At 39.1% G+C, this 14,501-nt stretch overlaps 2 protein-coding genes across 2 annotated transcripts; one reads left to right on the forward strand and one right to left on the reverse strand.

Moving 5' to 3' along the window:
* Positions 1 to 757: 757 nt before the first annotated feature.
* pnhd (pinhead) lies at positions 758 to 6,828 on the reverse strand. Its single transcript, XM_062988193.1, has 7 exons — positions 6,756 to 6,828; positions 5,742 to 5,837; positions 5,412 to 5,551; positions 4,680 to 4,956; positions 3,710 to 3,891; positions 2,686 to 2,744; positions 758 to 908 (listed from the first exon to the last, which is right to left on the reverse strand). The coding sequence occupies exons 1-7, from the start codon at positions 6,808 to 6,810 to the stop codon at positions 758 to 760; spliced, it is 960 nt and encodes a 319-aa protein (XP_062844263.1). The 5' UTR covers positions 6,811 to 6,828.
* A 4,052-nt stretch (positions 6,829 to 10,880) lies between these two features.
* On the forward strand, positions 10,881 to 13,617 carry LOC134302229 (serine/threonine-protein kinase NIM1). The gene is made up of 3 exons (XM_062987264.1): positions 10,881 to 11,094; positions 11,888 to 12,156; positions 12,925 to 13,617. Exons 1-3 carry the CDS (start codon positions 10,881 to 10,883, stop codon positions 13,615 to 13,617), a joined length of 1,176 nt encoding a protein of 391 aa, XP_062843334.1.
* Positions 13,618 to 14,501: the final 884 nt, after the last annotated feature.

Consider the following 14,501-nt stretch of genomic DNA (forward strand, 5'->3'; position numbering starts at 1 on the left):
TGCAGTTGATTGTTGTTCTGTCTGGGGTGTGTTACTGCATTGCACCCAGGGGAAACTGGATCCACCGTGACCCTGACCAGAATAAAGCAGTGACCTGAAGCAGTGACACAAGCCTACATTTAAATTCCGTCTACCAGCAAGCTTTACTTTAGTTGGGGCGTTGAAATCTGAAATTTAAATATAGAGATATTACTGGTTTACATTACAGGTTAAGTACCTGGTTTAAGGATTAAGGAAAATATGTGTATGCAATTGAACTAATATCAATTACATTACAAATCCAGGTAATCCTTCTAGTAATCCCACAGATAATACACTTACGCTATATGGCCAAAAGTATTTGGACCCCAGACCATGAGCTTTCTGGAGATTCCAACAGTGACTCCTGTGAGAAGGCTTCTCACTGTTTGTAGGAATTTGTGTCCATATATTTATTGTATGTTTGGGCTCTGGTGTTGTTCACACAAGCCAAGAAAGTAAGTAGACACTGATGTATATAACTTTAATTAATGACATCAAATTTATTTACAAAATCATATTTACAAATTTACATATATTACAGGAACAGATGCATATAAGTCCTCATTAAACATGAGCCATGTCAGCAAATTAAAACAGTAATTAACAGGTCAAACCTCATGGAGTGGTGCTATTGTGTAATAATATTTAATAGAGCTTTATATGATTAATTCGGTCAGTTCATATGGTTGGTAATTCAGTCCTCTTGATCGTCGCAGTGCATGTGAGGATGTCGGACCTAAGACTGGCAGAGACAGGAAGTGATGGCCAGAACGGTGCGGATTTGTCCGTGCTGATTGAGAAACGTGTGGCTCTCGTATCCCTGTGGAACACATGCACTTCCTTGTCCCTCTGCCCACAGCAGACATTCTGCAGAATCTGATCCACTCCTGCATAAGAGGGTTATAAAAACAGTAAGTTAGACATGAATGATGTCAGGATTGTATGCTAGGTGTGTAATAGGGAGGGTATAACACATGACTCAAGGCTACAGGTAGGAATTTGTAAAACAATAGAATTCAGCTATGTTGTTATTATTCTAAGGTCATTTGTCTGGATTTAAATATGTACATTTTCCTGCACACCTTATCACTTCCTCCTCTTCCTATCGCTTTTGTGGTAACGTTTAAACATGTTTGTGCATATGTAAAGCTATGCATATGTAAATATTGTGCAGTAGATACAGCTAAGGTGAAGTCTGTAAAAGTAAAAAATACACTATACACTATATGGCCAAAAGTATTCAGACACCTGACCAGGACCTTGTCAGACATCCCATTTCATAGAGTGACCTCTGTGTGATCTTTTCAGCTAGAACAACAGCTACTCTTCAGGCTTTGAAGTATGTCTACTAGAATTTGTGCCCATTCAGTCAAAAGAGCATTTGTATGGCTGGGCACTGATGTTGGTCAAGAAAGCCTCAACTAATATTTCAGTTAATTTTAAAGCTGTTCAGTGGGGCTGAGGTCAGGGCTCTGTTCAGACCATTAAAGTTCATATCCGTATATAGTGTGCTTTGTGCACAGGGGCACAGTCATGCTGGAACAGGAAGGGGCCTTCCCTAATCTGCTGTTATAAGGTTGGAAGCATATAATTTCCTTTATATAATCGATTTATACACATGAGTTCAAAACTTAGAAAAGCTGTGTCAGTGTATATATATTAAGTATATAAATAATAAGTAATAGTGTATACCGTACTGTATATACTATTTTTACTCTTGCTATTAATGTGTATGTGTATTAATAACTGTCTGCTGTGTTACAAACTCCAAAAATGTCAAGTGGTGCAACCACACACCCATATCTGCAGCTAAACTGCAGCTGACATGTATCACCAGGGTCCTGAGGACCTAGTTTTAGCCCTTACGTAAAATATATTTGCATGTGGGCAGTTGTAGACTAGTGGTTACTGGACTAGTAATCAAAAGGTTGCTGGTTCAAGCCCAACCACTGCCAAATTGTCACGGATGGGCCCTTGAGCAAGGTCCTCAACCCTCAATTGCTTAGACAGTATACTGTTACAGTACTGTAAGTCGCTATGGATAAAAAAGCAACTCCTAAATGCCAAAAATGTAAATGAGTTTTGATATGTTTCCCTGAGACTTTCTAAACATCCCAGTAGGTGGATTGTTAGACCGTTTTAAATTTCCCTTATATTGAAATGAGTATGTGATCCTCATTCTGTTTGTTTTTAGGAAGTAGGAGGACACATTGGAAACATGTAGACACTTGTGGAACTTGCCAAACTCCTTAGACACGACAGTTTAGCTATATAGAGCTGTATGTAAAATAATTGTTTTATGTATTGTCTTGTATCTTATATTGTATTCTAATGTTTGTGATTATATGCACCATGTGAGAATATTACTACAGAGTACATAAGGTATAGATTACAGCATACACAACATACATTTTATTTTATTTGAATGAAATTATGAATGACACTCATATGTCTTTAATTGGTGCACATAGCATTTTACCATAGGTATGTTCTTTCCTTGTTATTTGGAATGTAACCTATATACTTCTGTTCCTTAAGTTCACTCTATTTTGCATTAATAACTTTTTAAACATGAACAAAGTAGAACTGAGTAAGCACAAATGTTCCTATGTGCAGTGTGTGTGTGTTGCTTAGCTGTGTTGTGTCAGCTGTTTTGTAACATACCTGAGAAGACAGCGGTTTCCTGAGGTGCAGCTTCCCAAACATCTACCCACATCTATTTCCTGCAAGCCAATTAGCAAAACAAGAGAGAGAAGCAATCAGCTCACCGCAAGCCGCTAACATTCACCAGAGCCCTCTAAACCCAGGGGAAGGCCGTTCTCTTAACATGATAAACGCTTTGATTTGGCACCTGCTGGGACCATTTGTGATCCTCCCCTCCTCACACTTCTTACAACTTAAACAGATGGTCAACAAGTTTCCCAAAAGTCAACGAGCCCAAAAGCTCAGACCGTTTGCTTGTTGAATCCAAATTCTACACAACATATAGACAATGTTTGGAACTGATGTAACAAACTTAAATATAAATTGAAGGTCTCCATTTGGAGGGTTTTGTCCTGCTGGATTGTACAATAAATAAAATAATGACAAGGTTGTAAGACTGCTTGGTTTTATGCAGCTTTAGTAAATCTGTATTTTCAAATGGGTTTTAAACGTGAAGAGATACGTAACAAGAACACGAGAAGTAAGCCTCACACCATGAGAACTTGGGTGTCAAACGTAGGATGTGTATTAGGGTTGGGGGAAATGGATCATTGGCTTAGCCATTGTGTCTGGCAAATGGAGCCCACTTATTAGTCATGGTTAACACCAAATGGAAATGACTAACTTCCTCTTTATGTGATAGCTGGGGCAAGTGTGAGAGCCATTGCTTAAGCACAGGATCATTTCTGCTTGTAAATTAGGCATTAATGAAATTTAAGGGTTTTAAGACCCTTTCAAAAACATAAGTACTGTATAATGCTAATAATACAGTATACACTAATAAACCATTTGGACTACACCAGTTATTTCAATGCGAGTGCATTGGTAGCTCATTGGTTAAGCAAAAAATGCTGGTTTAAGACCCACCAGTGTCATGTTACTACTGTCGGGCACTTAAGCAAGACCCTTAGATCACAACTTGGAACACAAAATCATCTGCTGAATGCATTTAATGTAGTGACTTATCATTTTTATTTAAACCCACCTTCAGTTTCTCTTCCTTATGGCCGTCTTCACTGTGCGTGATCTCGTAATGATATTCCACATAAGGGATTCTGTAGCAGCCCTCCTTCATATCACACCCCGCCACTGTCTGAATTAGCTCCATTTTGTTCGGAGTGTCCACAAGGGCAGAGTCGAACTTGGTAGGCACACAGGAAAAGCCCTCTGTAAAACAAAATACAAATAATACAAAATATAGAGTGTATTTCTGTATGCTGTAACTGACTTAATTTTGTGAATTGAAAACTGATATTAATGGTGTATAGATATTACAGACACATTATGTTAGTGTGTTTTAGCTATATAAACTAAGAAGGTTGTTCTGAGGCTAAGTTAGTTGATGGAATTTCAATACCACCAGGTCATGTCAATTATTGTGGATTTTTTTAGATAGCAGATTTCTGCAACATCAGTATTGCCAGTAGTGCCATAAGTGGAAAACAGTGATTATTCCAAGAGCCCCGGGAAGAAAGGGGATCCAAGATATCCATGGAATCTGAAATCATCCAGGCCTCATTGCATTAATGAAATTATGTGTGTTGGTGTCTGTTAGATCTTACAGTTGATCAGTCACTGCAATACCTCAGGGTTGATCAGTTTTCCCAGAGCCCTTCGTATCTTCCTTAAGCATACGTATGGGGAGATTAAGAGACACGACAATCACGTGGTGAATCGAGTAGTCATCATACGTATGATTAAGGAAGAGATGAAAAACTGATCGAGATTGATCCCTAAGGTATTGCAGTGGCTGATCATGACTGATCAACTGTAAGATCTAACAGTGTCTTGACTGCAACAGCCAAAATTATGATAACAACTATCTTCTTTGCAGATATACTATATATTGTATATAATCCTGACCTGACATTTGTAAAAAGTGAGTTAATATGTATAATCTCACTGTTAAGCATCAGCATTTATTCTTTATATATATTTTTTCTCACTTTTCTTACCATGTTCCCCTTTCGAGCCCACACACTTTCCAACATCGATGACCGTCTCATAGGGTGTTTCAAAGAAGTACGTTCTGAGCGAGGGTGCACGGAGACACTGGGTGACTTTAGGCTCGCAGTGACAGTCTTCGATGATCTCCAGCTCCTTCACCCCTTCCATCAGCATCACTCTGTCCACGCGCAGGCCGGTGGGCTCACAGGTTGAGCTCACACCACATGATGGAGCACTTCTACCAAAGTCCACAAGCTCAGGAGAAGGGGCAGCTTGAGTGCGCAACTGCAGGAAAGGGGGACAGGCTCAAATTAATGAAAAATTCTGTAAATATTACAGAATATATCCAAAAGCATTTTTACTGTTGTATGTTGGTATACGTTTTTTCAGTACTTCAGGTTCATTCCATCTTCCCAAAACATGCAATCTACTCTAAATTGTGCCACGGTTTGAGTAAATGGCTGTGTGTGATACCCTGCAGGGGAGGGTTTTTTCAGCCTTATGCCCAGACTTTTTCCAATATGTGATAATCTAATATTTTGATTAGATTATAATTTGTAATAAAATATGTATTTATTAATAACCCATATACAGTACATTAAAAAAACAGTCCAATCTTTGAACCTAGGAGGAACATTGTTTCTACACAGTTCCATTTCTTGACATTCTATGATTTGGTTTTACGAATGGCCTTAATAATCATATGTGTTATTTATTATTTATTATGTCCTTTTTCTTACCATTTTGTCTCTCAGTAAGTCCAGCATGGAAGAATGTCTAGAGTAGCTTTGCATCCCAGCCTCGAAGGATGAAGGTCGTGATTGGCCACAGTGTGTTCGGCACATGCCCACGTCCACGTTCACTGGACTGCCTGTAATATCTGATTAATGACACGTGGAAACAAATGTTGTGTTCACTTAACCACAAACAGTTTACATTGAATTACATTCAACTAATTTGACAGGATTCAGAAACACTGATTTTGCAATGGGTATGAAGTGTTTATGTAGAGCTGTTAGGTTAGTTTGTTCAGGAGAGATAGATGGCGCTATGGCAGCCTGGTTGCTTACCTTGTCCGATGTACATAAAGTGACTCTGACGTCTGCAACAGGCTCTTTCTGCAAACAGGTTTCTTGGCTCAGCATGCATGTGCAACACAGCCGTTACTGTAAAAGATCCAAACAGAACACACAGTGTAAATGACCAGTACTGACAACCTTAATGCATACTGTCTTTAAGAACTGCACTCGTTAAAGGGTCATTTTTATCTAGAGGTGATTTCACCCTGCAAGCTAGTCATTTAGCAAGGAAGCCAGTCATGTTTTTATTTGTAAGTCATAAACCCAAAGGTGGAGTGAAAGGGGAACAGTGCATCCTAATTGAACATTGAACAGTGCATCCTAATTCTTTTGATTAGCTGGTAAGAGCATGTGGCCAAAAGAAAGATGTTGGCCATGCATTAGTTAATTAATTTTATGGGGGGGATGTATTTGCAGTCCTGTAATGATACTGTAATTTCTTAGGGTGGTTCAAACTCAACTTTCCACTCAAGACATTAGATCAGTTTGCTAATGTTGGAAATTTGACAGGTCTAAAACACCTTTCTGCCTTTATCTCCAGAAGTTCTACCTTTCTTGTTAGCCTTCCTAAACTGATATTAATGTTTTTTTTGGATCATGATGTCAGTCTTGAGTTCTTAAACCACAGTGCACAGTTTAGCTTTGTATCTGATTTTACAAATCAGCTAATTACACAGGATAACTGCTTGCTGGTTAAGTGTACAGACACAATACATGTAAAGTATTACATAATAGGGGTACAAAATCCATAACGGTACCACCCCAGTGACAAGCAGAGTTGCAACTCGGTACTTAAATTTCTGAGAGTAAAAAAGGAGGTAAACAAATCTCTGTAGGACTGTAGCCTTCCAGTAATTACGTTTGACAAAGCCATGTGCAGGTAAACAGAGTAATTCAACTATGTCTCAATCACAGTCAAGTTCAAAACAGTTGATTGCATGCAGATAATACCCACAGTTTACAGTATGTTTGCAAGTGTCTGAATAAAAGAAAGAGGGTACTTACAGCTCTGATGGCACACACAGAAAAGAACGACTATGCACAGCAGCACCATGTCCATAGTAATAATCCTCAGTGTTAAACAGTGTCCCACTAAACTCTCTGTCTAGCCTGACTGACCTTACTGTCCCAGCTTGTGGAGATATTTATATGTCTCTCCTCTCTAACCACAAATGTCACTGGCTAAATGCTTTTAACTGGTGTTAAATAAAAGGGGCGAGAAATAATCAAATTTCCATCACTCTAATGTTGCTTCAAGGTGGGGGCCAGATCAAAGGCAAAGTTTTTCACCTCTTAGGGTAAAGATCTCTTGTTTTGTGCCCTGAGATCTCAGTGGGTTGCAGCGTTGACCACGTCCATCCTTTCTCTAATGAACTGCTTAAGGGGCTTTGAGGCTCTAAGCACCTCTCATTGAAAGGCATTATTCACCTTTTATCTCTGGAGGAAGGTGTTTAGCACCTCTCGTTAAAGCAAAACGGGGTCTGTAGCAAGAAAACTGGCTGTGATGGCAGCAAAGCACCCCCCGCTGAAGAAAGCAGCACCTTTATGTTTATTCAGCACAAGAACAAATGGTTTGAGGTCAAAGCAACACATACACAGTCACTTTCCTTTTTTCCTTTTTTCCTTTTCTCTTTCTGTAAAGGAAGTGTCTTAAAAGAGACAGTACAGGCACTACTGTACATATATTAGGGTTTAATGTATACATTTTAGGGTTTAAAGCACACAAGGCACATTATACACCTTCATTTCTATTTAAACACAGGGATCATTTTTGTTCTTAAATAAATGTAAATTTTCCGAAGTTGATGGACTTGTGTCTGGTCTTGACCTCATGTACAGACGAGGTCTAGGATGTGTTTCCATTGTTCTTAAGGATTTATTAACTTGAATTTGTTTAATTTAGACTTGTCTTTATCTCATCATTTCCCAAGATACAACAGATTTATCTTGTTCATTGCTTTATTCATGTCACACACCTCTTCCAACTGCACACCCTCATTTACATTTACATTTTCAGCATTTAGCAGACGCTTTAATCCAAAGCAACTTACAGTATACAGTCTGAGCAATTGAGGGTTAAGGGCCTTGCTCAAGGGCCCAACAGTGGCAACCTGGCAGTGGTGGGGTTTGAACCAGCAACCTTCTACTTACTAGTCCAGTACCTTAACAGCTAGGCTCAACTGCCCCCACAACCTCGAAAAAACAACAGTCATGTTCATTTGACAACTAGACAGAAACGCGAGCAGTGATTTAATAAAAAGTGAAAAGATTGCCCGGTTTTCTACAGTTACTTTATAAATTTTATATTATGTAGTTTGAATGTCCTAAATGCAACTTAAATTTAGGGCCAAAGTCAATAACAGGTGTATAGCAGACTAAACAAAGATGTACAGCAGACTAAACAAAGATGAACAGTAGACTAAACAAAGGTGAACAGCAGACTAAACAAAAATGTACAGCAGACTAAACAAAGATGTACAGCAGACTAAACAAAGATGTCAGTTTGTTTGTTTATTAGGATTTTAACGTCATGTTTTACACTTTGGTTACATTCATGACAGGAACGGTAGTTACTCATTACACAAGGTTCATCAGTTCACAAGTTTATATCACACAGTCATGGACAATTTAGTGTCTCCAATTCCGGAGCTCCCGGAGGAAACCCACGCGGACACGAGTAGAACATGCAAACTCCACACAGAACGGACTGAACCCAGGACCTTCTTGCTGTGAGGCGACAGTGAGCCACCATGCCACCTCAAAGATGTACAGCAGACTAAACAAAGATGTACAGCAGACTAAACAAATATATTAATGCATGCAATTGTACATCTGCCAAACATTTTGACAGACAACATTCATTTATAAGTCAGTGGGTCCCAGACAGGTTGCCAGTCTATCACAAGGCACACAAGTACTTACACTTACATTCGGGGCCTTTTTTAGTTGTTTTTTGTAACTTATCTTTGGACTTGTGGGGGAAAAATTGAGCATCTAGAGGAAACTCATACAGTCACAAGGAGAACATGCAAACCTCACACAGAAAGAAACCTGACTAATCTTGCTGTGAGGCAAAAATACATTCCCAATTATGATGCTGGCTCTGGGGAAATACAGCAGTGTATATTTTCCAACTATGCTGGCCATTTAAAAAGGAACTGCCATGTTTGCATTTTTTAACATTAAAGGCTATGGTGAAGTGAAAGTCTAAATAAGTATAAAAGAAAGAAATACAAATGTAAACAAATCAGCTTACTGCCAACTTCATTAACTAACCCCTATTATTGTTGGACATTAAAGTGTTTCCACATGTCAAATGACTTCTGTACTCTTCAAAACTGTCTTTTGTTCTATTATCATGGTAAAGTTGTGGATTTCAGGACCTAAATGCATTACAGACAGCATTTCCTGTTAACCTTAATGAACCATGAAGTGTTAGCTGCAGTTATTGGTGAATGATTGATGAGGTGTCTTAGCTGTTGCTTTAACTGGATCAGAGAGAGAAACTAAACTGGTATCAGGGTGATCAGAGTGTGTGTTGCTATAAAGGTGTAACTAAAGATCAATGATTGTAATGAGTGAGGTGGAAATTGCTCAAACAGGAGATCAAAGAACAGAAACTTGACTCTGTACTACGTGAATAGCGGTAACATAGCATGAAACAACCTGCATTATAGATCCAAATAACCACAATGGACCTAAAGATCTACTTATGTAATTTACATGGGAAACATTGGTACATATACAGAGTATAAGAAGAATGCCTTTATTTATTTATCATATATACATATACACAAGTATAGTACAATGAAATGTATATCCCGCATATCCCAGCTTGTCTGGAAGCTTGTTCAGAGCACAGGATCAGCCTTGTACAGTGCCCCTGGAGCAGACAGTGTTAAGGACCTTGCTCAAGGGCCCAACATTGGCTGCAAAGCACAGGCTGGATTTAAACTGACAATTTTCTGATTGATAACCCAAAGCTCTACCCACTAGGCTACCACTCTCCCAGTGGTAGATAGTGTCATATGCATGCATGTATGATCTGCTAGTAGTGTACGTCAGAGAAATTAATAAGGTCTTAGCCTACCTAGTTAGGTGTCTGTCTGTACTTTTTACCTAACCTGAGGCCAGTAGTAGACAGTAGAAATCTATAATCCCATTACTTTCACTGTAAATGACTGAGTGTTCTATGTCTGTGAATGATGGCTTTGTCTGCAGCTCAGTCAGTAGGTCTGGCTCCTGGATTAGACAGGCTTAATATACAGCAGCATTCGATAGAGTCATGATGGGGAACACAGTTTAGTTTAGGAGTGCTTGTAAAGTGTTCTCAATTAATTATCAAGTTTCAATCAGAAGCTTGATATGGAATTTATCAAAGGAGCAAAATATCAGAAGGAACTACAAGATCTGTGAAGATCTAGGAGCATTTCTACACTTTTTTGTGACTTGTGCTTTATTAATCTGACCAGTGTTGGATAGAAGAACTTCAAGAAGTGAGTTTGCTATGTACAGCTAAGACGTAAGCATGGTTTAAGTTATATGATCATAACATTTATAGTCTGACTGCTTCATGAGTGCTTATTAAGTGAATGATGGTTGCGAATGTATTAACTTAAAGTTCTGACAGGTAGTTTGAATTCACATGCTTAAAGACTCAAGGAAAACATTAGATACAACTTTATTAGATACAATTTTACAAATGTGCCTATTCGCTTATTAGTTGGATTAAATACAAAAAATTTCTGAATAGTCGCTTTCAAAGCTCAAAGCTGCAAGTCAAACTATTACGCTGAATAAATAATTAATAATAAAAACATAGTATTAAATTTGAGGACCCTATAATTACAATAATAATTCCAAAAAAGTGACTTGTTGAAGAATCTGTAAATGTGTTTGTGTTGTCCTGCAATCTATCTGTCCGTCCGTCCGTCCATCCATCCATCCATCCATCCATCCATCCATCCATCCATCTATCTATCTATCTATCTATCTATCTATCTATCTATCTATCTATCTATCTATCTATCTATCTATCTATCTATCTATCTATCTATCTATCTATCTATCTATCTATCTATCTATCTATCTATCTTTGTTTTGTACATGGTGTTCTACCTTGTGTCCAGAATGAAGGAACTGAAAAGAGAAAGTGTTGAAGAGGCCTCTGAGATGCGAGCTAAGCACACACCGTTTACACAGGCCGTGTGTGACCTGAAACACTCGGAGAAAGTGATCTGTGATCTTACGTTTGGTCGGCGCATTGGCTTTTACGAGCTGCGTGGAATAATTGGCAGTGGAAACTTTGCCCAGGTCAGACTAGGCATCCATGACCTCACCAAAGGTATGGAATCAGATCATGTTGTCTTTTAATTTCTGTTCAAAGTGTATTTTCTTTTTGGTTGTTGTTGTTTTCTTATTAGGTCAAGCATTTTTACATATAACTTGTAAAAATTAGTTTCTGAACCTTTTTTTAAATGTGTATTAATGCATTAATTACTTATATGATTGTTTGTTTATTAGGATTTTAACGTCATGTTTTACACTTTGGTTACATTCATGACAGGAACGGTAGTTACTCATTACACCAGATTTATCAGTTCACAAGGTTATATCAAACACAGTCATTGTCATGGACAATTTAGTGTCTCAGGGTTTACCTCACTTGCATGTCTTTGGACTGTGGGAGGAAACCAGAGCACCCACACAGGTGCAAACTCCACACAGAAAGGACCCGGATCGCCCCACCTGGGGATCGAACCCAGGACCTTCTTGCTGTGAGGAGACAGTGCTACCCACTTAGCCACCGTGCCGCTTCATTATTACTTATCAAATGTAGTCTGATCTTTATTTGTCATTATGATAGGAAAACATTCTGCCTAAATTAATAAAACAGAAAATTACTATTTTTGTTTATGTACCAAACACATTAATTTATCATTCATCTGTGAATGATTATGGACTAATGACTAATCTCACTGAGGACTCTTGATGGTACCCTGTTTGAGAACCATTTTTTGAGAACCACCTTTTTTTTTTTTAACTCCAGATACATTTAATGAATTTATAATATGCTCTCTTTTATATCTGCCTTCTCTGGAAACCCCAACCTTCTCACTTTCTTTCACTATCCAAAGAGCAAGTGGCCATCAAAATACTGGACAAGCTGCATCTCAACAGGCCCTCACAGAGGATGTTATCTTCTGAGATTGAATGCATGGAGAAACTTTCCCATCCTAACATAGTTCGACTGTATGAGGTGATTGAAACCTTCAGACGAGTGTATCTGGTCATGGAGTATGCTTCAGGGGGAGAGCTTTACTCCAGGATCTCCACCAGAGGGAGGCTTTCTGACATGGAGAGTAAACTGGTGTTCTCTCAGATCCTTGCTGCTGTCAGACACATGGTGAGTAACTTAGCTAGCAATCTAGGTTTATTTATGAGAATGATAGCTTATTTGGACACTTTAGGAGATCTGTAGTTTTAAGTATGTGCCTAGATATAGTTGATAGGTTCCCTAGGTAAATAATAGATGTTTTGTTGAATTCAAGAACTCATCACCTCACCTTCATTGGGTGTTTTAGGACTTTGACATCATCTTACACACAAATTTACCCCATTTGTCATCATGCTAATTGTTAGTATGTCGTTACTATGGCGGCGCAGTGGCTTAGTGGGTAGCACTGTCGCCACACAGCAAGAAGGTCCTTGGTTCGATCCCCAGGCGGGGCGGTCCAGGTCCTTTCTGTGCGGAGTTTGCATGTTCTCACCGTGTCTGCGTGGGTTTCCTCCGGGAGCTCCGGTTTCCTCCCACAGTCCAAAAACATGCAGCCAGGTTAATTGGAGACACTGAATTGCCCTATGTACAGTATGTGTGTGTGTGTGTCTGCCCTGCGATGTGTGTTACTGTGTGCCTTGCGCCCATTGAAATGCTGGGATAGGCTCCAGAACTCCATCACAACCCTGATTGGATAAGCGGATAAGAAAATGAATGAATGAATGAATGAATGTCATTACTATAATGTAAGTAATAAACACTGACTATAGTTTAAACTAGAGATGCTGGAAGTTTCTTTCCTTTAAAGATGGCTTTTAGTGTGATTTGGTAAAGTCACATGACTAAGTAATCATCAATCTAGTTCTAATAAAATCATTCTGTGTTCTCTACTCTCAGCATGACAACAACATCATCCACCGCGACCTTAAAGCAGAGAATGTGTTCTACAGCACCGGCTACACCATCAAAGTTGGTGACTTTGGCTTTGGAACCCAGTGCCATCCCAATGAGAAGCTCACCACCTCCTGTGGCTCTCCACCATATGCTGCACCTGAGCTTTTTCAAGACAAAGGCTATGCTGGGCACTTTGTAGACCTCTGGGCTCTAGGTGTTCTGCTTTACTTCATGGTCACAGCCACATTCCCCTTTAATGGCTCCAGCTTGAACAAACTGAAACTGGGCATCCTGTGTGGAACCTACACCATTCCCGCGTTTGTGCCTGGTTCATGCCAGAGGATTATTAAGGGACTTTTGAGGCAAGTCCCTATCGAACGCTTTTCCCTCAACCAGGTCATGTCCAGCATCTGGTTAAGGGGCATTGAGTACCCAGAGCCATACCCTCAAGCCCCAAGTATCCCAGACATCGTGGCAGACCCGTCAAAGGTTCTAGGCATGGAAGAGCATACAGTAAAAGCAGTACTGGAGAATCTGGGAATTACAGAAGTTCTTCTGAGGAACAATGCAGAGCTGGATTGCAGGAACCCATTAACTGGGGTGTATCGTATTGTTTTGCATCGTATTCAGAGGAGGAGGTCGGTGGAGAGGACTTTCTGGAAACAAAACTCCTCTAATGTATGTTCCATTCTGTGAATGTTAGCAACCTCAGCAAAGGTCACTTGATAGTCATGTCAAAGCCATACTTTTATGGTGAAGTCTTATCTCAACATTTGAATAGAACACATAAACACCAAAATAAATCACACGTTGGATGTTTTATGGTTATGTGATAAATGGAAAACCAACCAAAGGTTACTTTGTAAGGTGTTGGATCAACATGGGTGAATGGTTTCAGGATGGCTTGGCATAAAATCTACAAATCTACAATCTACAAATAGGACGTCTAGCATGTCTAGGTGTTCAGTTGGGTTTAGATGTGGTGACGTATATTATTTGCATCAGCCATTGTCATCATGGAACTGTCATCAGTATCCAAAAATGTGTATTTACTTCTCTTTAGTAAATTCAATCATGTCAGAAAATGTGAAATCATAAAAGAGCAAACGACCAGACCTGGGAGTCAAGCATTCAGACCTGTACTGTTCTCTTAGAGTACATAACACATACTTTTTGGCAGAGATTACATATCTTTGTAATACACTTTTAAAGTGACTTGTGAATGTTTTGATCCAAAATCAGGGTCAACTAGGCCTATCCGGCTTAATACCCCACCCCTATATGAACAACAGGCCAATCGTTGTTCACGTGGCCGCTCAGCCGTATCCATGAATTTTCTACTTGCAGATTATTAAACCAATTGCACTAACCAGAATGTTTGCATTGTTTGCTACAGCCCTATAGATTTCTCCATTCAAATGTTTTATAACTTTGTTATAACCGAAAGCTTTAGGAAACTACTTCACCACCACAATTGCTGCTTGTTGTGTCAAATTATCTTAACCAATGTCTTTAAAAAAAAAAGTAAAGTCAGGAGCAGTTTACTATTTATTATTAATTTCAAATTCAATAAATTCAAA

Source organism: Trichomycterus rosablanca, chromosome 25, assembly GCF_030014385.1.
Source record: "Trichomycterus rosablanca isolate fTriRos1 chromosome 25, fTriRos1.hap1, whole genome shotgun sequence".
Lineage (NCBI taxonomy): Eukaryota > Metazoa > Chordata > Actinopteri > Siluriformes > Trichomycteridae > Trichomycterus > Trichomycterus rosablanca.